This window comes from Leucoraja erinacea, chromosome 20, assembly GCF_028641065.1.
Source record: "Leucoraja erinacea ecotype New England chromosome 20, Leri_hhj_1, whole genome shotgun sequence".
NCBI lineage: Eukaryota > Metazoa > Chordata > Chondrichthyes > Rajiformes > Rajidae > Leucoraja > Leucoraja erinaceus.
This window is the reverse complement of record NC_073396.1, coordinates 13,078,553-13,105,591: the sequence shown is the minus strand read 5'-3', so window position 1 is coordinate 13,105,591 and position 27,039 is coordinate 13,078,553. Positions and strand designations below refer to the sequence as shown.

At 41.6% G+C, this 27,039-nt stretch overlaps 1 protein-coding gene across 3 annotated transcripts in view; it reads right to left on the bottom strand.

The window, feature by feature from the left end:
- ern2 (endoplasmic reticulum to nucleus signaling 2) overlaps positions 1–27,039 on the bottom strand; it is a 71,942-nt gene that overhangs the window by 23,977 nt on the left and 20,926 nt on the right. For 2 of the 3 annotated variants that reach the window (XM_055651302.1, XM_055651301.1), the window contains exons 3-8: positions 24,586–24,619; positions 20,004–20,076; positions 16,955–17,027; positions 10,510–10,632; positions 4,125–4,226; positions 3,700–3,961 (exon numbers count right to left, since the gene is read on the bottom strand). In XM_055651302.1, the coding sequence (XP_055507277.1) occupies positions 3,700–3,961; positions 4,125–4,226; positions 10,510–10,632; positions 16,955–17,027; positions 20,004–20,076; positions 24,586–24,619 (667 nt within the window). Of the gene's footprint in view, positions 1–3,699; positions 3,962–4,124; positions 4,227–10,509; positions 10,633–13,654; positions 13,719–16,954; positions 17,028–20,003; positions 20,077–24,585; positions 24,620–27,039 lie in introns of those variants that run through there. The other variant, XM_055651303.1, reaches the window with a different exon arrangement.

Below are 27,039 nucleotides of genomic sequence, written 5' to 3'. Positions count from 1 at the left end.
ATAAAAGCTCTATCTAACTCTCTTCTGAATGCTTCCAGTGAATCGGCCTCCACTTCCTTCTGAGGCAGAGAATTCTACAAATTCACAACTCTGTATGAAAAAGTTTTTCCTCATCTCAGTTCTATATGGCCTACCCCTTATTCTTAACTCTGGTCCTCGACATCGGGAATATGTTTCCTAGATCAAGCGTGTCCAATCCCTTAATAATTTTATATGTTTCTATAAGATTCCCTCTCATCCTTCTAAATTCCAGTGAAAACAAGCCCAGTCGCTCCATTCTTTCATCATATGACAGTCCCGCCATTCCGGGAATTAACCATGTGAACTTACGCTGCACTCCCTCAATAGCAAGAATGTCCTTCCTCAAATTAGGAGACCAAAACTGCACATAATACTCCAGGTGTGGTCTCACCAGGGCTCTGTACAAATGCAGAAGGACCTCTTTGCTCATATACTCAACTCCTCTCGTTATGAAGGCCAACCTGCCATTTGCTTTCTTCATTGCCTGCTGTACCTGCATGCTTACTTTCAGTGATTGATGTACAAGGACCCCTCAGATCTCGTTGTACTTCCCCTTTTCCTAACCTGACACAATTTAGATAATAATCTGCCTTCCTGTTCTTGCTACTAAAGTGGATAACCTCACATTTATCCACATTATATTGCATCTGCCATGCATCTGCCCACTCACCCAACCTGTCCAAGTCACCCTGCATCCTCATAGCATTTTCTTCACAGTTCACACTGCCACTTTTGTGTCATCTGCAAATTTGCTAATGTTACTTTTAATTCCTTCATCAAAATCATTAATGCATATTGTAAATAGCTGTGGTCGCAGCACCGAGCCTTGCGGCACCCCACAGGTCACTGCCTGGCATTCTGAAAGGGACCCGTTAATCCCTACTCTTTGTTTCCTGTCTGCCAACAAATTTTCTATCCATGTCAATACCCTACCCCCAATACCATGTGCTCTGATTTTGCCCATCAATCTCCTGTGGCTTATCAAAGGCTTTCTGAAAGTCCGGATACACTTCATCCACCATTTTACTTGTTACATCCTCAAAAAATTCCAGAAGATTTGTCAAGATTCGTAAATCCATGCTGACTTGGACTGATCCAGTTACTGCTGTCCAAATGTGCCGCTGTTACATATTTAATAATCGACTCCAGCATCTTCCCCACCACCGATGCCAAGCTAACTGGTCTATAATTCCCTGCTTTCTCTCTCCCTCCTTTCTTAAAAAGTAGAACATTAGCTACCCTCCAATCCACAGGAACTGATCTAGAATCTATAGAACATTGGAAAATGATCACCAATGCCCCCACGATTCCTCTCTTGATTTTGTATACCTCTATAAGATTTCCCCTCGTCCTCCTGTGCTCCATGGAATAGAGACCCAGCCTCCTCAACCTCTCCCTATAGCTCACACCCTTTAGTCCTGGCAATTTCCTCGTAAATCTTTTCTGAACCCTTTCAAGCTTGACTATAACTTTCCTATAACATGGTGTCCAGAACTGAACACAATATTCTAAATGCAGTCTCACCAACATCTATACAACTGCATCATGACATCCCAACTTCTATATACAATACTCTGACTGATGAAGGCCAAAGTGCCAAAAGCCTTTTTGATCACCTTATCTACCTGCGACTCGACCTTCAAGGAACCATGCACCTGTATTCCTAGATCCCTCTGCTCTACAACACTACCCAGAGGCATACCATTTACTGTGTAGGTCCTGCCCTTGTTGGACGTCCCAAAATGCAACACCTCACACTTTTCCGAATTAAATTCTATCAACCATTCCTCCGCCCACCTGGCCAATCTATCCAGATCCTGCTGCACTTTCACAACCATCTTCACTATTTGCAAAACCACTCACTTTTGTATCATCAGCAAACTTGCTAATCTTGCCCTGTCTGTTCTCATCCACATCATTGATGTAGATGACAAACAGTAACGGGCCCTGCACCAAACCCTGAGGCACAACACTCGTCAGAGGCCTCCATTCTGAGAAGCAACCTTCCACCATCACCCTCTGTTTCCTTCCATGGAGCCAATTTGCTATCCATTCAGCTATCTCTCCTTGGATCCCATTTTTTTAAAATCATGGCTCCACAATTCTTCTATTCATCCCTCCGAATCTCTGGAATTCTCACTCCAGAGTTGAGGAGGCTAGATCATTGGCTATATTTAAAGAGAAGATACATAAAGTGTTGAATGATTAGGGAATTGATGGCAAAGGGAACCAGCACATAGAAACATAGAGGTGTTGAAGCCTGTGGCAATTCGGAAATGATCACATTGAATAGCCGGCCTGAGGGGCCAGATGGCCTACTCTTGCTCCTATTTTACTGAGTTTCAATATTTTCTGGATCAGTTTCAATATTTTCTTTTGATAAAGATACTATATAAATGCCAGTTGATGTTGGTCTACTATTGCGCATCAAAAAGCTGTGGCCTGGAATGATGAAGGTTTGCCCTTATAATGGGACTCCCAAATACATTTTTTCAAGTTTCAATGTATACTTGAGTTCAACAGTTTCTCTAATGAAGACGTGACATTAGTTTGAATGGTATTTGTGGTAAGCTGGTAAATTTGACAGTGCTCAAGTTTACAGTTTCAGTCAGGTTATGTTTCCTACCAACCTGTCCATGTTTAGTTTAGAGATACAGCATGGAAACAGGGTATTTGGCCCAGAGTCCACGCAAACCAGGTCACAGGGAGCATGTGCAAACTCCACACAAGCAGCATCCAAGGTCAGAATCGAACATGGGTCTCCGGCACTTTGCAGGAGAAGACATGTAGTCAATCCATTGCATTATCATCAGGAGCCAGAGGGAAGAAGAAATAACAGAGAAAAACAAGAATGAAAAGGTACCATTTCTCTAGTAGCCTTGTTTACCACAGTGTTCAAGAAGGAACTGCAGATGCTGGAAAATCGAAAGTAAACAAAAGTGCTGGAGAAACTCAGCAGGTGGGGCAGCATCTATGGAGTGAAGGAAATAGGCAACGTTTCGGGCCAAAACCCTTCTTCAGACTGATGCAGGGTCGGGGGGGTGGGGAAGAAGAGAGCAAGAGGAGGAGCCCGAGGGCTGAGCGGAGAGCTGGGAAAAGGGAGGAGACAGCAAGGGCAACCGGAAATTGGAGGTCAATTTTCAAGCTGCTGGGGTGCAGACTGCCCAAGCGGAATATGAGGTGCTGCTCCTCCAATTTCCGGTGGTGCTCACTCTGGGCATGGAGGAGGCCCAGGACAGAAAGGGTCGGATTCAGAATGGGAGGGGGAGTTGAAGTGCTGAGCCACAGGGAGATCAGGTTGGTTAAACCACAGTATTCCTTTTATTCTTTTGTGCTCACAACTACCACATGCTGTTTAAATTAATGTGGGGAGGTGGGTAACATGAAGGTATACCACAATCTCCTCTTGCCTCACCTCAATTCCCTCTGCACTCCATATTAATGTGCTGCAGCCATACAACCACTTTGTCTCTCACTGTTGCCAGGTTTTCATCTTGGATGGGTGGTGCATCGCCACGCTCAGATATTAGGATATACTTTAAACCAATCCTGTGGATTATGGCATTAAAGTGTCCGAGTCCAGCGCAAAACCCCTTTCATTTTGTCCTGAAGTTATGGAGAACCTTGTACATAGGCAGATAGAATGTTGAATTGGGATCTAGAAAAGCATCAACTTACACCAATTGGGTCTTTGTAGTGGATGGCTCTTTCACGAACTGGTACTTCCACTTTATCATTCGGATATCTAGAGAGTTAAAGGTGAGGTACCGCAGTGTTTCCATGGCAACATTGAGGTGTGGTATCTGGTGAAGGCTGTCCTGTTGCCAAATGAACATTCCCACCACAGGAGACCCATAATTCTGCATCCAAAGGACATCGCCTGATGCCCTGTCTATAGTCACCACCAAACCATCACCATTTGATGCAAAATGAGCCATTTCTGCAAAAATGAGAAACAAAAAGATGACCACTGGTGAATTTACCAAATGAGAGGAAGTCATTTCACTTCAGACGAGAACTCATATTTTGGTACTCAATAAATTTTAGTTGGGAGTACGTGAAGATGTCAATTTTCAAATGTATAATAAAATTGTAAAACTTACTATAGTCCATGTTTTCATTGTATAAAGGAGCAGAATAGTCATAATAGGTTGCATTCCAGAAAATTTCACGTGTCTTGGTATCGTACATGGTGATCATATACTCTGTCAAGTTAAGCAATAAAACATATTCACTACATGGCTTCAATTTTTTAGATATAATATAAAGCAGGGAATTTTACAAAAGATTTAATACTGCTATCAGAGTATTGGCCTTGTCATTTATGGCTCCGAAGTTTGCATTCTTACTCAGAAGATTGTGAGTTCAATGCAGTGCCGGAAACAAATCCAAAAATCTATGTTGACATTCCAGGCTGGTAATGATAAAGTGAAGCTGTTAGAAATGCTGTATTTTGGATGATATTAAACTGGAGCTCTGTCTGCTCTCTCTGGTGGATGTAAACGCACAATTTTGATGAGTTAATTTAAGTGCTCTGGTCAATAGTCATCTCTCAATTAACTACTAAAACAGATTATCTGGTCAATATTACAACACTGTGGGATTTTGCTCTGGGCAAATTAGCTGCCTTGTTTCCTTCATTACAACTGTGGATACATATTAAAAATATAATACACTTTGGCTTGGTCCAGTAAGAGATGTTTAGAGTTTAGAGATACAGCGTGGAAACAGACCCTTTGGCCTGCCGAGTCCACGCCGAACCATCGATCACCTGTACACCAGTTTTATGTTATCCCACTTTAACCTCCTGCACACAAGGGGCAATTTACAGAAACCAATTTATCTACAAACCTGCACATTTTTGGAATGTGGGAGGAAACAAGAGCTCCCTGAGAAAACCCATAAGAATGTACAAACTCCACACAGAGAGCACCCGTAGTCAGGGTCGAAGCCGGGTCTATGGCGTGTGAAGCAGCAACTTTACCACTGCGCTACTATGCTGCCACAGTGAAAATGCTGTACTCTATATTTGAGGACAAATCTCTCCCGAGCAGGTGCTACATTTCAAATGATAAATGAAATATTTAATTTTTACACATTGATTCTATTACAGAACATGTACACTGCTATCTCTCATAAGAGAACAACCTACCTGCTATATTTAATAACAGCCCAGTCATCATAAACTATATAAACTAAACAGATAGACCTGGGTTACATGAAGCTATACCACAACATCCTCTTGTTCACTTCATTTCTCTGTACACACATCACTAGTGAGATAGTTACACGACTGCTTTATCACTAATGGTTGCCAGGTTCACATCCTGGATGTAATGTAATCAGCAGTGTGATACACCACTCCCAGATACCAGGACACACTTTAAACCACTCGTAGCATGTCCAGGTGATATTTTATACAAGAGTGTAGGCTGCAATGCCTCTGCACCTATTTCAGCCGGTCACGATGGTGACCCCACTGACTGTCAGTATGGTTGAAGGGCAATGATTGTTGCACTTTCAGCCTGGGAATCCTGCTGCGGGGAGCCAACTTCTTAATCACTGAAGTCAGGGAAGTGGTTGTAGTCTCCGTGGTGGAAGTTATGTACCATAATCCTTCACTCCAGCTCATCCGTGTGCATGCATCGCCCATGCAGAGTGAGCGACCGGCCATCTTCCAGCAGCTCCCATCACTACTGTCGACGTCCCGACCGGTCGTTTTGCCGGTGACTTAACTGCATCATCGACGCGGTTGGACAATCCAGCAGTGTCAACAGCAGTCTGGACAGCGCCTTCAGGTTCCTGATGGAGACGGTCAAAGATGTAAAGCTGTGTGATGCCTTCAACAACCCTGCAGATGGAGAACAGCTGCAATTCACTTGGTTGTAACTGGATGGCTCACCCCAATCCCAGTCAGACTTCCTTTTCACGTCGAAGTACGTCACAGTCACTCTCACCAAATGCACGCCAGTGCTAATTTTTGGGATTCCTGTTACCTTCAAAAGGACCAAAAGGCAGACGGGGGGATGTGGAAGTTAATTGTCAAACTGCTGACCCGAGAACATCAAGAAACTAAATCATCATCGGCGGTCACTCGAAACGAGTAATGACTGTCATCATGCAGGAAACATGTTCCCGATATTGGGGGAGTCCAGAACCAGGGGCCAGAGTTTAAGAATGAGGAGTAAGCCATTTAGAACGGAGACGAGGAAACACTTTTTCTCACAAAGCGTGGTGAGTCTGTGGAATTCTCTGCCTCAGAGGGCGGTGGAGGCAGGTTCTCTTGATGCTTTCAAGAGAGAGCTAGATAGGGCTCTTAAAAATAGCGGAGTCAGGGGATATGGGGAGAAGGCAGGAACGGGGTACTAATTGGGGATGATCAGCCATGATCACATTGAATGGCGGTGCTGGCTCGAAGGGCTGAATAGCCTACTCCTGCACCTATTGTCTCCATTGGGTCGTCTACTTGTGGGTCTGCAGTTGTCTGATCCGCAATCCACACACCACTGTGCAACGTGGGGAGAAGAAAAGGAATTTAACCAACATGTTGGAAACAAAGGGGAACCGAATGACACAAACGGTAATTATGCTAATCGAGATAATTTAGTGATGTCAATCATTGCGGATCTGTTTGGAGAAAATGTAAACAGAGAAGATGAAAAGAAACAAAGGAAAGAGAGAAATGCTCAAATTGAGAAACTGAACCCGGCAAACAAACTAAAAGAATACTTGTGGTATATTTTACAAATGATAATCTGAGATTGTTGGATTAATTATGGAGTTTTAATTGTTTAAAGCTGTAGCCTCCATATTCGGAAATTGAGGTGGTGTTTCTCAAGCCATGTTGGGGTTTTGCTGTATTGGTGTAAGAAATCAGGCAGACACCCTTGGGGATGAGGTGGAGAATTAAGATGACAGGAAACTGGAAGCTCAGAAGCACCCTTGCAAACTTAACAGAGGCATCTGCAAAGTGGTGAGCCAAGTATGATCTGGTGACTACCTTGCAGAATGCCTCATTTCAGGAGCAGTATTGCTAAATTACAAGGTGAGTGGGGGCCAGGGATTGAGATTTATACCAGTCATCCAGGCAGTGTCTAGATCCCACGTTGGCTCATAGCTTATTGAGTATATCGGAGCCACATGTTGTGAAGCTATCGCTTTTACTTAATTTGCTCTCAAAGAACGTTGGGGAAAACATAAAAAAATTAAAAACAATTACGTACTTTAATTTGAAAAAAATTTAATGTTACAGTTGAGATTTGTAATCCAACCACAATCTTGTTCATTTAAAAGTGTTCACAGTTTCACAGAATAAAATTATAAACTGAGAAACTGTGAACACTTTAGAATTAATAAAATTGTGGTTGGATTAAAAATCTAAACTGTTTAGGATTGAATAGGAATTCTAAAATTATTTCAAATAAACTATGTTGTCAACACATTAAAAGACTAGTTATAACTCCCTGCAGTTAAATTCAACAAAATATGGGCAGTTGTCCCTTAGTAGTTCATAAGCTGCACAGAAACTAGACAGTTAATAAACTCTGGTATTTGTGTCTTCATATATGTTACTAAAAATATCAATAGTCTGGTTATCTATCATAATACCAAGTTTCACATCAGTCAATTTGTATCCAACCTCTCACAAAATAGTTATGCACTGCCTATTCTGTTTTGTCACAGGATCATAGTCTTACCACTGGATGTCACTATCATCCTGATTTAGATTAATCAGTGATTGAAATACCTTACCACCATTATAATATTCACTGATACACGTCTTAGGCACAAATGGTGAATTATACTGTGGTTTTCCAGAGATTGACACATTATAACTTCTGAAAAAATGACTGCCCCACAGTATTCTTTCCAGGCATAGACTGCCTCTTGGTCCCTTGATACATTGTCCCCCATTCTCGGCTCTCAATGATGTGGGCACTTGGGTGTTTGAGCCACGGATGACCTTGATAATGTTGAAGGAAGCAGTTTGCTGGACCTCCTTCGCTCGTAGGCCATGGATTTTCTGATGAAGCTCAACTTTCAGCTATCTGCAAGCCATTTATTTTCTCTTGAGGTGTTACGGAGTTTGGGTTTGCAGTTGGTTTCCTCCTGGATCTTCTGGGCATTCTCATCACTGAGTTCTTTCACAGGTGTCAACCAAAGTGATGTCCGCATAGCTCAGTCATTGTGGCCACTCTGTAGTTGCTATTGGTTGGGAGTGATCAAGTTGTCTGAGAGGTAATGGAAGGGCTATCTTTTGTGGGTTCCTTGAGAACTTCAACACTGATATTCTTGTGTTATCATTTCTGTTTCTGCCATTGCTTTGAACTTGCCTTGGACTCCATCAGTAAAGAGGAACAGTGAATCCTTCTTTTCAAATTTGGCTGCCTGCAAGAATTTTCCTCCATCTGACATCTGTTTCATGAAGGAATGCATTTGGTGTTCTGAACCATTGGGTTTACAGCAGATCCAACCATAGCACAGACTATGGTCAAGCAAAGCGTGTCATTACCCAATCTTTTTTGCCATAATGTTGCCATCTCGCCTCCAACAAACTTCCTGCTGGAATGAAAGTAATCTACAGGACAAATAGAAACCCATTCAACCTATAACATTTTCACTCCAGACCTAAGGTCATCTGACTTCAGGTAATAAGCTGAAATATGTAGACAACACAAAATTTACTCATATGTGGAGCCTAAGTTGCCAATGGTCGATGATACTTTATTGTTACATGTACCGAGGTACAGTGAAATTCCTTTTTCCCCATACACTTCAGTAAAAATCTTACTATACAAAGACATAATCATATTTAAGTAAAAGAGTGTAAGAACAGTAGATTACACTGAGGCAGTCCACAGAGGTATGCTATGTTCTTGGTGTCATCTTGTACCTTTAAAGTTGTTAAAAATGTAATCTTAATTTGGCCTTAAAGCCCCTATGTCCTGGTGGTAGCACTGGGTTGAAGTTGCAGTGGTTGGCCTGACCAGGTGATATTATCGATGTTCTCTGCCTCTCCGTGCTGCTGAAAGGTGTGTCCAATCTGCGCACTCGGCCTCTTGGAGCAGCGCCTGATCCAATCGAGATCTAGGTTGCTGCAGGGCCTCCAACAGCCCACTACACCAACAACTCGATCCGGACACGTCGCCTCGCCAATACACCGTCCGTCATCTCCCACGACCACCCTGGTCTCCCACAGCCACCCTCGGAATATTCGGAGTGCCTCCGAGGGTGCAGGAGGTGGACACGGCACGTTCCTCTCCTCTGTCTGTCGCCATCTTGATTGTCTATCATCAACTCGATCATCAAAGCATATCTAGAACAAAGGTTCCTTACCCTCCTGTACAACATCGTCCTCTTACAATAAAGATCTACAACGCGATCCTAGAAAACAAAGATCGATCCATGATCTCGAGTCAATGAAGCGAATATCAGTGATGCAATTCACTGTCATTGTCACTACATTTGCATATCCGAGGAAGAGTCTGAGGAGATCAAGACCTCAAACCTGTTACATTTCTGAAACGTGTGCATGTATAGCAAACACCGTAAAACACTGCTAGGATACCACCAATTTTGTCTCAACAAAATCCTCCCTTGACAAGATAAGTGATTCAATGTCAACATCCTCTCCCAGGCCAAAGGCCCCTGCACTGACGTGCTGATGATACTCAGTCAATAAAATATGTAGACCGTTTCATGCACATACTCAACACCAGACTCCCAAATCTGATGCTCAATTCCAGGCTCCTACAATGCAAGAGATTATCAGATGGACAGATAAAATAAAGCTGTTTTCAATGATTCCATGATAAAATATAACATCCACAACAAATCATGGTGATCTCTGATTTATGGCTACTTAAATGGAGAAGAAACATTCAGGTTGGTAATGATAACCTTGAGTGTATTTGTCAGAACTATACAGAGGCCCAGGAGAAATGGCAGAAGGGCCACAACCCAATCTACCACTAACTATCATATAGGTAACAGAGTTCGCACACTAACAATGGTCCCAGCAGCCAATTCAGAAACCTTAGAAATGGATGGAAGCAAGTTATCCCTACACCTGAAGGGCAGCCTGAAAATGACTAAAATCTAATTCACAATTTACATTTATTAGCCAGGACACTGGCAAAATTCCCCTGATCTTCTTCAAATAGTAATATAGATCTCTGACCACCCGAGAAAACAGTTGGATTGTAGGCTTAAACCATAATGTTTCCAAAGACCCCTCTCTCCATCCAGCTGTCCTTTACACCCCCTAACACGGATTGCTTCAATGATCCTTCTCATTTATTTAGACATCCAATATATTTTAACCTGTCCTTGTAATTTGACATCATCACGAGAGTGAATTTGAAACAGGATCAATCTTGGCAATATTTTAATAAATCACAAAAAAATTAATTGGGTCGCCTCTATCATTGAATAACTAATTCCAAGATCCCAACAATTTCATCCCAATAATTCAAAATATTTGAATACCTGTTCGCCCGATGTACAGGAGAGGAGTGGTTGGACATATGTTCCCTGACATATCTGTGGTCAGTGTGGTCTGCTTTTCTCCAGTTTCAGGATCTACTACGAACCACAGATCCTGTTTCTTACCTAGTACAAAAAAAGCACACGTTATATTTATTAATAATACCCAGAGAGTCATCAGTCACAACAAAGTGACTTTAAAATGGCAGTTGCTTCATTTTAAAAGTTTCTCTGCGCACATCATGAAACTGTGAAATAACAGACTGCAATGGTGTCCAATACAGAAATTCACAATATCAAATGCAGAAAATTAACCAGTATAGTGTCAGTTAATTATATCTGTAATCCAGGAGGTGGTTGGTGAGGGGTGTTGTCCTATGAGTAAACATTAGATGGCTTGACACGCCCTGGTGTCTGGAAGAGCGAGCGGAGCTTGACTAAAAATACGAGTTCCTGAAGGGATATGATGAAATTTTCTCAGATATCATGAATTTTTGTAACTCTCTCAATGAACAGTGGGAGCAGAATCTTGGAATATGTTTAAAGTAGCAAGGGGATGAAAGACTAGTGGGGGTAGATGGAAATGTGTTGAAGTTCAGAAGATTAGGGCAGTCACGGTGGCGCAGCGGTAGAGTTGCTGCCTTATATCGAATGCAGCACCAGAGACCTGGGTTCGATCCCGACTACGGGTGCTGTCTGTATGGAGTTTGTACGTTCTCTCCGTGACTCACGTGGGTTAACTCCGAGATCTTCGGTTTCCTCCCACACTCCAAAGACGTACTGGTTTGTAGGTTAATTGGTAAATGTAAAAATTGTCCCTTGTGGGTGTAGGATTGGGGGATCGCTGGTCGGCATGGACCAAGTGGGCTGAAGGGCCTGTTTCCGCGCTGTATCTCGAATCTATACTAAACTAAAAAATCAGCCGTGATCTTATTAACTGATGCAGCAGACATAAGAAGTCAACTGGCTTGATCCCGCTTGTGCTTCAAATTTATGTGTTTGTAAGAAATGGGTCATATAGACCAGTCTTTGCAATCAATGAAAATGTATGTCATTTTTTGGGAATGATTTGCTGAAAAAAAATAGAACATAGAACAGTACAGTTCACGTCTCGGCCCTGTTTCCACCAATCTATCCACCACCATGCACAAAAAGCGCATGCATTATATGCAGATGCCGAGAAGTGTTCAGCTCTGGCTGAACAATTTCTAATCTTGTGATGTGGACTCTATAAGAAGAATCCCTGCATATCCACGTGCTAACCAATAGTCTTTTAAATGCAATTATTGTACCAGCACCAAGTATCACTACAGGCACACACAACCATATGCATCTCCTTTAAACTTTGCCCCTCTCATCTTAAAGCTATGTCCTCTAGTATTTAATTTTTCCATCCCGAGATAAAGGTTTTAACTATCTATCTTAGCTGTGTCTCTCAGAATTTTATATACTTCTATCAGGTCTCCCTACAACCTCTGGCGTTCCAGAAAAAACAATCCAAGTCTGCCCAACCTCTCGCTGTGGCTAATACCCCTTAATTCAAGCATCATTCAGGTAAATCACCTCTGCACCCTTTCCACAGCCTCACCATCCTTCCTGTGAGGTGACCAGAACTGCCCACAATACTCCAAATGTGGCCTAATCAAAGTCCTATAAACATGCATCATGACTTTCTGATGCTATACTCAATACCCCAACCTAAGAAAGCATGCAATCCATATGACTCCTTTAGCCCTTGATCTACCTGTGTTTCCAATTTCAACATGCCCATTCCCATGCTGTACTGTTCTATGTTCAATATGATCTTATTCAATAGTGGGGGAGATGTGAGAAGTTAAGTGGTTAATTGCATCTTTTAATTGTAGAATTAAAATTCTGAAACGCCGGCCAGTTCATAGTTATGGAATTAAACAGCACAGGAACAAGCTCTGTGGCCCACTTAGTCCACACTGGCCTTCTATCTATCTTATAGGAACAGAAACTTTATAGTTTCTTCCATAGCTATTCACTAAATTTCCAAATATATTCTCATTCCCTAATTTTCTCTCTCTCTCTCTCTCTCTCTTTACTGATCACTTGTACTCTCAAAGAGAGTGGTGAGTCTGGAATTCTCTGCCTCGGAGGGTGGTGGAGGCAGGTTCTCTCTGGATGCTTTCAAGAGAGAGCTATATAGGGCTCTTAAAAATAGCGGAGTCAGGGGATATGGGGAGAAGGCAGGAACAGGGTACTGATTGGGGATGATCAGCCATGATCACATCGAATGGCGGTGCTGGCTTGAAGGGCTGAATGGCCTACTCCTGCACCTATTGTCTATTCACTACCTTTACTTATTCCATGCCCAATTTAAAAAGTTCTGCATGACCTCTTTCGTAAGGACTATACCTTTCATCACTTTGCTGATAATTGACTGATTGAACAGTAATTACCTGACTGGATTTGACCCAGTTTTTGTGGATAGGACATACCTGGGCAATATTCCAATTGTTGGAACAATGCCACTGTTGTGACTGCACTGGAACAAGCTGGCTGCGGGTTGGGGGGGAAGGGGGGAAGGGGTGTAATTCAGGAACTCACGGCTGATAATATGTACTAATCCCATGATATTATTTCATCCCCATAATCTTTCATGTATCTAGTGTTCTCATACATTTCTTCACAACACGTGGAGTAAATCAAATTGGCTGAATTGGTCAAATAGGCTGTGCTCCTACAACCGTGGGAGGAATTTTATATTTTGGCTGAATGTGGTTGTAATTGTTTTAGCCTTTTCTTTGGCATATTTATTCATGGACCTGTCACTCATTGAAGATCAAAATGTTCTCAGAGTCTGTTCCTCCTATTAGATTTCCCTGACTGAGTTGATTCTCATTGCCTTCCCAACCATTCACAGATGGAGGCCACCAACTTCACAGGATCTGATGGTGCCCTCGGCTACTTCCAGATTTGCAATGTCAACACTACACGCGGCAACAGCTTTCACTTGGTTCACTCTCCCTGATCCTGTTCACTTGTTTGCCTCCAAACCTGGGCCCTTAATACCAGCACCGCTGTGTCCTATGGCTCTTCCTCCAATACTAACCATGCCATTTCCCCCAATCCACTGGAGTTTAGAAGGATGGGGGGGGGGGGGGGGCTCATTGAAACTTACCAAATAGTGAAAGGCCTGGATAGAGTGTATGTAGAGAGGATGTTTCCACCAGTGGGGGAGTCTAGGAATAAAAGGACGTATCTTTAGATTGGAGATGAGGAGGAATATCTTTAGTCAGAGTGTGGTGAATCTATGGAATTCATTGTCACAGATGACTGTGGAGGCCAGGTAAATGGACATTTTTAAGGCGGCGATTGACAGATTTTTGATTAGTAAGAGTGTCAGGGGTCATAGGGTGAAGGCAGGAGAATGGGGTTGAGAGGGAAAGATAGATCAGCCATGTTTGAATGGCAGAGCAGACTTGATGGGCAAATAGCCTAATTCTGCTCCTATAACTTATGAACCCCACCACACACAACCCTCTCCCCATTCTCCCTCATCGGTACCTCCTTAAACCCTACTCAGACCCTAGAGGGCCTCCTCAGAGCCTAGGTCTCAACCCAGCCTCAAACATGTTGAGTTTTCACCATCCCCCTGATCTCTTCCTCTCGAAAGCTGAAAGTTTGTAGTCAACAGTGTTCTTACTTTGTACCTCTGCACCCACACCTCAACGAGTTCCGAGCCCACCGTGATGTCGACCTCTTCTTCTGTTGCCTCAATTTTCTCTGGCAAGGGGTTCTTGACCCTCAGTGATGACCTCTACTTCCATCTCCCACATTCCTCCAACTAATGTTCTCACCCTGGCGACCTTCCACCTGTTGTGCTCTCACTCCCCATCCCCACAGATGGAACAAGAATAGTTTCCTTGGTCATCACATTTTACCCCACCTACCTCCTCATCAAATGCATCATTCCCCGATATTTCTGCCACCTTTAATGTGATCCCACTACCAGTCAGATCTCCCTACCCCCATCCCTTTACACTACCATAGACACCACTCCCTCTGCAACTCTTTTGTTTACTCATCTCTTTCCATCCAGACCACTCTCTCCAGCTACTTGCCCCCCCTGCAACCGCAGGAGATGTAGTAGCTGTCCTTATACCTCTTCCCTCATCTCCATGCTGGGACCCCATCAAGCCTTCCAGGTGAGTCAGGTGTTCACATACATTCATCTCCCATCCCCAAGTCATTGATTTCTGCTTTATCCACCCTCTTTCCCCTCTCTCTGTCACCTATCCCTTCCTCCAACTTTACTTTTCACTACTCTTTCCTTATTTGTCACCTTTTTGTCTAATTTGCATCTCTAACCTTTCTCACTTACTATCCACCTATCATTAGCTAGGCTTTGTTCCACCCTTACCTCCCTGTTCCAGCTTTCTTCTCCCCTATCACAGTCCATCTGAGAAAGGGTCTTGATCTGAAATGTCGTCTGTCAATTCGCTCCACAGATGCTGCCTAACCTGTTGAGTTCCTTCAGCACTTTGCGTTTTCATCCTATTTGATGTTCAATTCAAAATCACTATTTAAGATCGGGGCGGCGCAGCAGTAGAGTTGTTACCTTACAGTGCCAGGGACCCGGGTTCAATCCTGACTATGGGTGCTTTTCTGTACAGAGTTCGTATGTTTTCCCGTGACCTGCGTGGGTTTTCTCAGAGATCTTCAGTTTCCTCCCACATTTCCAAAGATGTACAGGTTTGTAGGTTAATTGGCTTGGTATAAATGGAAAAATTGTCCCTAGAGTGTGTAGGATAGTGTTAGTGTGCGGGGATCGTTGGTTGGTTTCAGACTCGGTGGGCCAAAGGGCCTGTTTCAGTGCTGTATCTCTAAACTAAACTAAATCAGATGTGGCCAGAAGCAGAACATTGATATGGTCTGCTGGATGTGGGAGCACTGAGATCTATCTCTTTGGCTGATTAGAAAATTTACTATAGCTTTACTAGGTTGGGGCATCATCTAAACTACTTCTGGAGCTGCTCAGATGTTTTCATTCTAATGGCAGAATGAAATACCAAGTTTGCACCTGTGTCTCTTTGAATAGACACAAAATGCTGGAGTATCTCAGCAGGACAAGCAGCATCTCTGTAGAGAAGGAATGGGTGATGTTTCGGTTCGAGACCATGAGGTCTGAGAAAGTGGCTCGACCCAAAACATCACCCATTCCTTCTCTCCAGAGATGCTGCCTGGCATGCTGAGTTACTCCAGCATTTTGTGTCTATCTTCTGTTTAAACCAGCATCTGCAGTTCCTTCCTACACATTATGTCTCTTAGAGTTTGTCTAGCTTGGTCAATGGCAATGCTGGATATATTGCCTGTCCAAAATTTCCTTAAATGCCACTATTGTATCTGCCTCCACCATCACCCCCACCAGCACATTCCAGGCATTCACTACTCTCAGTGTTGAAAACACCCTGCAAAACGCCTTTAAATTTTGCCCCTCTCACCTTAAAGCTTTGCCCTCTAGTATTTAATATTTCCATCCTGGGAAAAGGGTTCTGGCTGTCTACCGTATCTCTGTGTATCATGATTTTATGCTTCTATAAAGTCTCACATCAACCTCCGGTGTTCCAGAGAAAACAATTTATGTCTGGCTGACCTATCCCTATATCAAATACCCTGTAATCCAGGCCTCCAATCATTCGTGTATTAGGGTATCAGAATGCATACAATTCCCCAAAAGTGGTCTAACTAAAAGCCATATAATGCTGTGTTATAATTTTGTGACTCTTATACTCAATGCCCCATATTGTGATGGAGACATCTGCCATGTTGCTGTAGAGTATGATTGGGTAGGTATTAACAAGTCTGTAAGATAGCTCTCCCAATTTAAGTACAAATCCCAGCTCTGTGAAGGGGACTTTGCAAAGCCAACCAGGCATGAAGTGACTGTTGGAGCATATCCAAATACAGTGCCTAGCTGTTGCCATTTCAATGTTCTGTGCTCTCATAGTGGTGTTAGTAAGGCAGGTCGTAGTTAGTGGATAAATGGTATTTGTGATAAACAATAATAACAGTTTACCACAAACCTAAAACTCCAAACCTAATAAAAGTCAGCAAATGCAGAAAATACACGAAATCAGACAGAATTTGTGGACAGAGAAACAGTAAACATTACAGCATTAGAATAGGTCCTATATCATCAAATAAAAATACTAATTGTATTTCTCTGTACACAGATTATGCTTGACCCAAGTACTCACATTTATTTTCTGGTTCAATTCACCACCAACACATTGTGCACTTTTAGTGTTCACTGAGCACCACTGCCAAAACCAGTACCACCTATCTCTATATTAGGAGATGACGATGGGTAACCTGGTAAACCTTCATCAAAAGGGTGTCTGAACATATATAACATTGCTTACATATAACCAAAGAAATGCAAAGGAATAGAGTTGATTAATAATCAGAAAATCTTTACCCGTGTACAGTATTCCATCAGAGCTCCGACAAGGGGAGGAATGAACCAGTTCAGGGATGGTGAAAGGGAGTTTCTGAAATAAGAAGCAACAGTATTTGGCAATCAGCAGTGAGATCAAGTCAAGTCAAGAGAGTTTATTGTCATGTGTCCCTGACAGGACAGTGAAATTCTTGCTTTGCTTCAGCACAACAGAACATAGTAGGCCTTGACTACAAAACAGATCAGTGTGACCATATACCATTATATACGTAAATACACACATGGATAAATAAACTGATAAAGTGCAAATAACAGATAATGGACTATTAATGTTCAGAGTTTTGTCCGAGCCAAGGTTAATTGCCTGATGACTGTGGGGAAGCAGCTATTCCTGAACCTGGTCATTGCAGTCTTCAGTCTTCAGTCAGAAGACTTTCAGGAAATAATAATGTGGAGATGAGATCAACCATTGATTAGGTTGATCCATTACTTAGAAATTAAGCAAGATGTATTGTTTAAAAAACAGATTAGGATTAGGAAATAAACATCATTAGTCAGTCATTAAAATTAGACTGCCTTAGGCACTGCTACCTTCTCCCATCCTCTGTAGTAGCTCTTCACTCAAAGTTTAGTTGCTACCACACCTTTCGAATTCCAGGCCTACAAATTGCTTCTTCCTTCATTCTCCGACCCACTTCATTGCTTTCCAAAGGTATCCATCAACAAGTGTAGTGTATACACATTCCACCTGTAAAAATCTTCCAAATATAACATGTTCTATGCATGTGATTTACTCCTACTCACAATCTCATTGTTGATCATTCTCTCCTCCCAAATTCCACCTAACACTAATCTTGCAGCAAGAATTATAAAAGTAATCAGTTTCTGTCTTGGACTTTCCACAATGTCGACATTTACAACACTACAAATTTGTATATGGTCATGCTCAGCTCACATTCAGGGTAAATGTTCATCTCCCCACACAGAATAATTTGTTCCAGTGTCCAAAATGAACTTGCAGAATTTCAATGCTCTTTCCTCACTTTATGGTATGGAATAAAGTCCTTGGCCTGCAGTGTATTCACTTAGCCGTAGGAATACTTCTCTTCTATCCTTCACTCCCAGTAGCCATTGAGCTAGCTTTATCATGGCTGATCCTGTGCCTTGACACCATTTTCTCATGCCCAAATGTCATATTGTACAATTCCATTTATGTCCAAAAATGTATTGATCGCAGCCTTGAAAATTATTGCTTCAATAATTGAGCATCCCTGATTCTCTGAGAGTTCCAAAGAATTACAACACTGTGTGAAGTAATTTTCAGTACCCAATTATGGCTTTGAGATTATACCACATAGTTACAGAGTCATAGTCATACAGCATGAAAACTGGACCCTCAGCCCATGCCGACCAACATGCCCCATCTACACTAGTCCCATAAGCCTGCGTTTTGCCCACATCCTTCTAAACCTATCCAAAGCATGTACCTATTGAAATGTTTTTGAAACAATGTGATATTACCTGCCTCAACTACCTCCTCTGGCACACATTACATATACCTACCACCATTTCTGTAAATAAATTACCCCTTAGATTTCTATTAAATTTCCTTGTGAGCCTTTATTTTATATAACAAAAATGAGGAAATATTGCATACTATTCCAAAGTTAAAACATACTGAAGCAGAACTTTAGTATATAACTTCAGGTGCTTTGTATCAACTGTGTAATAGAAAAAGAAAGACTGGCATAAGTTGAAGTTCTAAAATCGCAACTTTTGAAACTGGAAAACATTTGGTTGCAAGGCTTGAAGTTAAGTTACAGAGTAGAAAATAAAGAACAATATATGATTGTTTATGTGGAGCTGAGATGGCTGCAATAAAGGCTCTTGTGTAGGAGACCTGACTGAGGTCAAGCCGTGGAAATGTGTTATTTGTTCAGTATATCTATACAGGATATTTTTACAGAATCCTTTCTTAAGCACTTGATACATTTAAACCATGGTAGGGTAGATTATTTGTAAGATATGGAAGGAAATTAAATTATTAGGTCGAATACATGATAAACAGGTGGTATGCTGCTAAAGAGGAGCTGGTTTCAAAGCCTAACAGGAAAGGAAACTGTTGCATTTGGTTTTGAAAATGATCATGATTTCGGAGGCTTTAGAATACAAAGTATAATGACACCTGGTAAGTTGTCAACACTTGTTGATTATAGGAGGTTCAGACGGGAAGTTAGAAAATGAAATGAGAGCCAAAGAGAGAGCACATGAAAAGAGTAGCTGCAGAAGTGTGTCCAGTCCAAAGATATTCTATTATCTGTGAGCAGGAAAAGAGTTGTATGACAAAAGGAGGAAATCAGAGGCCAAAAAGGAATTGAATCCTAGAGATAGAGGACATGGCTGAGATATTTTACAGCAGCCTTCATGAAGGAAGATTGCTGGCGTTTCAGCATAGAAAGATGTAATTGAGATTTTGGATGTTAATGTTGATAAAGTGGACGTACTTAAATGGCTAGCTCCACGTTGATTAATCACCTGGTCCAGATGGAATACTTCCATGGTTGCTGAGAGATGGGAGGGAGAAAATTACAGAGGCCCTGGCCACAATGTTCAAAACATTAAGATGCATGAGTGGTGCCCAAGGTATGGAAAATTAAAATATGTCAAGATCAATGTATGGTTAAACCAAGTCACCATAAACTTATCACATTAATCTCTATAATGGGAAACAATAACAATAAGAACAAGAACAGGACAGAATTAACAATCCCTTGGACAAGTGATTGATTGATTGATTGATTATAGAAAGCTGTTAGGAAAATTGTCTAGGCAATTTTCTGTAGGCAAATTGTGCCTGACTTATTTGATTTAGTTTTTTTGTACTGTTGATGTACATTAAATAGGCAATTGTATTATAATTTAACTTTTCCTACGGAGATTGAAGGATTTTTTTAAAATAACCTTATGGATATTGTGCAGATATCTCATGAGATAACTCCAAAGGTAGCTGAATAACATCCTCAGGATTGAAACATATGTTCATGGTTCATGAAAATATCATAAAACGTACCATTAGTCCCTCTTTAGCTGTCCCTCCCAAGATATAGAGACTTCCATCATTTGGGTCTGGAAGAAATGCTGGTCTACAATAAAAACAAACACGTTTTTGTGTAAAACCGAGTTCAAAATTGCTGCTGTGTAACAGGGACAAATGCTTTGAGAAGTAGCACAAGCTGGTAAACAAACACAACTCCAATTAATTTAGCTTCAAATAACATAAAAAAATAACATACATGAACCATTAATAAGTTGTTCAATAGTCTTCAGCAGACCAATCAACCTGCAAGTCATTTAAATATGTTTATATCATCAGTACTACACTGAACTACCTGTTCACATTCTTTAGTAACATTCCAAACAATTGTTCATAAATTGGGTAGACAATAGACAATAGGTGCAGGAATAAGCCATTCGGCCCTTCGAGCCAGCACCGCCATTCAATGTGATCATGGCTGAGATGGAGGATAAATGCGTGGATGAGGGACTGGTGCAGTGGGTATGGATTCAAGTTTCTGGATCATTGGGACCTCTTTTGGGGAAGGTGCGACCTGTACAGAAAGGATGGGTTGCACTTGAACTCGAGGGGGACCAATATCCTGGCGGGGAGATTTGCAAAGGCTACTGGGGAGACTTTAATCTAGAACGGTTGGGGGGAGGGACTCAAATTGGGAAAGCTAGCAGTCAGTGTGTGAAGCAGGAGGCAGAGAAGGGTAGCACTCTGACCCAAAATGTAGAGGGGAAAGAAGAAAAAGACAATAAACAGAGAATAAGAGAGAGTGGGTTTCTTAAATGTGTATATGTTAATGCTAGGAGCATTGTAAGAAAGGTGGATGAACTTAGAGCCTGGATTGACACCTAAAAGTATGATGTTGTGGCGATCAGTGAAACATGGTTGCAGGAGGGCTGTGATTGGAAACTAAATATTCCAGGATTTTGTTGCTTCAGGTGTGATACAATTGGAGGGGCAAGAGGTGGAGGTGTTGCATTGCTTATCAGGGAAGATATTACAGCAGTGCTTTGGCAGGATAGATTAGAGGGCTCGTCGAGGGAGGCTATTTGGGTGGAACTGAGAAATGAGAAAGGGGTAGCAACACTTATGTATTATAGACCGCCAAATGCGGAGCGAGAATTGGAAGAGCAAATATGTAAGGAGATTGCAGATATTAGTAGTAAGCACAAGGTAGTGATTGTGGGAGATTGGGAACACTGGGAAACACATTCTGTAAATGGGCTGGATGGTTTGGAGCTTGTAAAATGTGTGCAGGATAGTTTTTTGCAGCAATACATAGAGGCACCTACTAGAGAAGGGGCGGTGCTGGACCTCCTGTTAGGAAATGAGACGGGTCAGGTGGCAGAGGTATGCGTTGGGGAACAGTTTGGGTCCAGTGATCACAATACCATTAGTTTCAATATAATTATGGAGAGGGTCAGAACTGGACCTAGGGTTGAGATTTTTGATTGGAGAAAGGCTAACTTTGAGGAGATACGAAAGGATTTAAAAGGAGTAAATTGGGACATTTTGTTTTATGGGAAAGATGTGGAAGAGAAATGGAGGACATTTAAAGGTGAAATTTTAAGAGTACAGCATCTTTATGTCCCTGTTCGGTTGAAAGGAAATAGTAAAAATTGGAAAGAACCATTGTTTTCAAGGGAAATTGGACACTGGGTTCAGAAAAAGAGAGAGATCTACAATAATTATAGGCAGCATGGAGTAAATGAGGTGCTTGAGGAGTACAAAGAATGTAAAAAGAATCTTAAGAAAGAAATTAGAAAAGCTAAAAGAAGATACGAGGTTGCTTTGGCAAGTAAGGTGAAAGTAAATCCAAAGGGTTTCTACAGCTATATTAATAGCAAAAGGATAACGAGGGATAAAATTGGTCCATTAGAGAGTCAGAGTGGACAGCTATCTGCAGAGCCAAAAGAGATGGGGGGAGATATTGAACAATTTATTTCCTTCGGTATTCACCAAGGAGAAGGATATTGAATTATGTGAGGTAAGGGAAACAAGTAGAGTAGCTATGGAAACTATGAGATTCAAAGAAGAGGAAGTACTGACACTTTTGAGAAATATAAAAGTGGATAAGTCTCCAGGTCCGGACAAGATATTCCCAAGGACATTGAGAGAAGTTAGTGTAGAAATAGCAGGGGCTATTGACAGAAATATTTCAAATGTCATTAGAAACGGGAATAGTGCCGGAAGATTGGCGTACTGCGCATGTTGTTCCATTGTTTAAAAAGGGTTCCAAGAGTAAACCTAGCAATTATAGACCTGTTAGTTTGACGTCAGTGGTGGGCAAATTAATGGAAAGGATACTTAGAGATAATATATATAAGCATCTGGATTAGGAACAGTCAACATGGATTTGTGCCTGGAAGGTCATGTTTGACTAATCTTCTTGAATTTTTTGAAGAGGTTACTCGGGAAATTGATGAGGGTAAAGCAGTGGATGTTGTATATATGGACTTCAGTAAGGCCTTTGACAAGGTTCCTCATGGAAGGTTGGTTAAGAAGGTTCAATTGTTGGGTATTAATGGTGGAGTAGCAAGATGGATTCAACAGTGGCTGAATAGGAGATGCCAGAGAGTAATGGTGGATGGCTGTTTGTCAGGTTGGAGGCCAGTGACGAGTGAGGTGCCACAGGGATCTGTGTTGGGTCCACTGTTGTTTGTCATGTACATCAATGATCTGGATGATGGTGTGGTAAATTGGATTAGTAAGTATGCAGATGATACTAAGATAGGTGGTGTTGTGGATAATGAAGTAGATTTTCAAAGTCTACAGGGAGATTTATGCCAGTTGGAAGTGTGGGCTGAAAGATGGCAGATGGAGTTTAATGCTGATAAGTGTGAGGTGCTACATCTTGGCAGGACAAATCAAAATAGGACGTACATGGTAAATGGTAGGGAATTGAAGAATGCAGTTGAACAGAGGGATCTGGGAATAACTGTGCACAGTTCCCTGAAGGTGGAATCTCATGTAGATAGGGTGGTAAATAAAGCTGTTGGTGTGCTGGCCTTTATAAATCAGAGTATTGAGTATAGAAGTTGGGATGTAATGTTAAAATTGTACAAGGCATTGGTGAGGCCAATTCTGTAGTATGGTGTACAATTTTGGTTGCCTAATTATAGGAAGGATGTCAACAAAATAGAGAGAGTACAGAGGAGATTTACTGGAATGTTGCCTGGGTTTCAGCAACTAAGTTACAGAGAAAGGTTGAACAAGTTAGGTCTTTATTCTTTGGAGCACAGAAGGTTAAGGGGGGACTTGATAGAGGTCTTTAAAATGATGAGAGGAATAGACAGAGTTGACGTGGATAAGCTTTTCCCACTGAGAGTAGGGAAGATTCAAACAAGAGGACATGACTTGAGAATTAAGGGACAGAAGTTTAGGGGTAACATGAGGGGGAACTTCTTTACTCAGAGAGTGGTAGCTGTGTGGAATGAGCTTCTAGTGAAGGTGGTGGAGGCAGGTTCGATTTTATCATTTAAAAATAAATTGGATAGTTATAATGGACGGGAAAGGAATGGTCTGAGTGCAGGTAGATGGGACTAGGGGATAATACGTGTTCAGCACGGACTAGAAGGGCCGAGATGGCCTGTTTCCGTGCTGTAATTGTTATTATATGGTTATATCATCCCCAATCAGTACCCCGTTCCTGCCTTCTCCCCATATCCCCTGACTCCACTATTTTTAAGAGCCCTATCTAGCTCTCTCTTGAAAGCATCAAGAGAACCTGCCTCCACCACCCTCTGGGTAAATGGTACATAAACCAGAAAAAAAATCTCTGATGCTCAGTGCTTTTTATGAGAACCACGTTTGCAAACACAGATGACTTGTCAAGATTAGGTAACTTTTTAAAATAACACTACCACTGCATTTGATGAGCACAAATGGAAACGGTTGCTGGGAGTAATTCTGATCCTGCAAATAGAAGGTAATTTAACTGGAAATTAATATCATAGTACAGGGGACAGAAAGTAATGGCAAAATGAATACTAAGCGATGCTTAGAAGTTATCTTTAGCCGCAAATTAGAGGAAGTCTAAATATCAACCAGAAACAATCTCATATTTATGAGTGAGCTACTAAAACCAGTGTAAACCGGCAGAGAGGGGCTAATTTTAGCTAGATGCTTATCTCTAAAAGATGCCAGCATGCAATATAGTCCACAATTGTCTCACTCCACAGTGGGGCACCAAGAACAAAACAGATATTAGGCCAAGTCTAATCAGACAGCCGAAGGTGAAATTGCAGGCTTAACAGAAAACTCTTGAAGAAATACTGGGACAGGAAAAGATATGTTGAGGAATGAATGTTGGCTTTAAGAGTATTACCTAAATTGACGGATGGGAAGGCTAGTAATGAAGAAGGAACAGAATGCCGTCACAGTTTCAAGGATGGCTGATGTATATTTTAATTACCTAATTGGTCCATTTTTCGCAAATGAGCATTTTTATGAAGGCATAGTACACTACATGGTTCAGTCTACCACTTTTGATTATCCACGTGAATTGAGTGAGCCACTAAACCTTAAATTTGTCCATAAAATCTGATATTTAGAGAGCAAGTATTAAATTTTAACAGTAACTTACTCGGCCAGGTAGACAGGAACTTGAATGATTGGATCTGAAATAGAAATTATAAATGAGATTCAGTGTTATTTGAGACAAGAGCAGTGTTAATCAGATTCTATAACATTGTTAAACATGGAGCCGATAGCAGTATTAAATATCAATCCTGTAACAATGCTAAACACAAACTCAGGATTATTTTTCGTATTCCATAGCAGGAAGTTTAGATTTGAAAAGAACATAGAGCTATATTCTATCTATCCAAGCATATTGAGAATAATTTTGTCAGCTTAGTATAATTTACTTTAGTTTAGATACAGTGAGGAAACGGGCCCTTCGGTCCACTGAGTCCTCACCAACCAGCAATCCCCGAACAGTAACACTATCCTTCATGCTAGGGTTGATTTACAATTTAACCAAGCCAATTAACCCATTAACCTGTATGTCATTGGAGTGAGGGAGGAAACCGGAGCTCGGAGGGAAAGTGCACGCAGATCACGGGGAGAACATACAAACTCCATACAGACAGCACCCGTAGTCAGGATCAGACCAGGGTCTCTGGCACGATAAGCAGCAACTCTATCACTGATTAACCGTGCCACCCATGGTTAATTGGCACTGGAGATGTGGTAAGATATGCACTCTCTTGCCAAACATTTTATGTTTGCCAACATGACCACATAGAAACACATGTGAAAGTTTTAGGATTCTTAGAATCCAAATATTCATATTCAGATATACGCAGTGCAATAAAATTCCTTGTTCACATAAAGTTCACAGAATAAACAGTGTACAAACAGTAATGATTAACACAACAAAAAATATAAGCATGAGTGCAATACAGCATAATTGTGAAAGATTATAGAGCAATCCAAGGTAATTGAGAAAAAAAACTCTGAATAACAATGGAATAACCAAAAGTGGGAGATTTACGAGTAAGAATACGCTGCATCATCTCTGGGATGGGAGTGTAAAACAGATGATTGATTGTTTTACGAATCTGATAGCAGTGCATAAGAAGCTGTTCTTAAGTCCAGACATCCACGCTTTCAAGCTCATGTATCTTCTTCCAGAAGATAGAAGAAAGAAAAGAGACATTCTCGTAAATATTTCCAGCCTTCCTGACGCAATGAACAGTGAAGATGGACTGGATGGAAGGAGGTGACGAGTCTGTGATGGATTGGGCCATGTTCATTACTCTCTGCAGATTTAGGCTTTCAAGAGCATAAGTTGCCATATCAGGCTGAGATGCATCCTGTCCGAATGCTTTCTCTAGAATATCTGTAGAAGCTTGAAAGAATTTTTGTGGACATGCTGAATTGTTTGAGACTGCTAAGAAAGTAAATTCGCAGTTGCTTTCTTGATCATCGCATCAATGTGAAGGGATCAGGTTAGGTTGCTGGTGATATGAATGCACAGGAACTGGAAACTGTTGATTTCTCTACAACAGCTCCATCGATGAGGATATGGTTGTGTTCACTCCCTTGCTTCCCTAGGTCAACGGGCAACTCTTTCATCATGCTGACATTACATGGTGGGTTCTCGTGCTGACACTGTAATACAAGTTTCTCAATCTGTTTCCTGTACTTCATCTCACTGTTGTTGTTGTTGATCAGCCAACAACAGTGGTATTATTTGCAAACTTAAAGATTGAGATAGCGTTGTACTTAGCCATGCAGCTATATACAGGGAGTAGAGCAAGGGACTGAGCACAAAACACTGAGGGGCAGCAGTGTTGGGGGTCAGGTTGAAAGAAATGTTATGGCCAATTCTAGCCAACTGGGGTCTGTTGGTGAAGATGCCCAGAAGTCAGTTTCATATGGAGGCCCCAAGGTCAAGGTCCAATAGCTTAAACATTATCTGATTCGGTTTTATGGTGTTGAAGGCTGAGCTAGTCAATGAATAACATCCTGATATAGATGATCTCATTGTAAAGATGATTCAGAGTTGAACGTAGTGCAAGAAAGATGGCATCCTCCATTAAACTATTTTCACTGTATGCGAATTGCAAGGGGTTAAGCTTGCCTGGAAGACGGACACATATGTGGGTTACTACCAATTCTTCAAAGCACTTGATAATAGTTGATGTTAGAGCTACTGGGTGGTAGTCATTGAAGCAGGTCTCTTCATTTTTATTGGCGATTGGAATGGAGATTTTGTTGAAGCAGAATGCTTGGTCTCAACAATGTAAAGGAGACCCCACTGGAACCATCACATTCAGCATAACTTTAGAGGAGGTGCACATGAACCTGTATCTCACCAGAAAGGGCTGCTGAGGTCCTTGGCTGGTAGTGAGAGTGGAGGTGTTGGGACATGTGTTAGATATCCTGTGATTGCAGGTGAAGGTACTGGGGAGAAGGCGGTTGGGTAGGAAGTGATGAGTAAACCAAAGACGCAGAGGGAGCATTCTCTATGAAAAGCCAAAGGGGTAGGGATGGGAAGACGTGACTGGTGGTGGGATCACGATGATGCTGG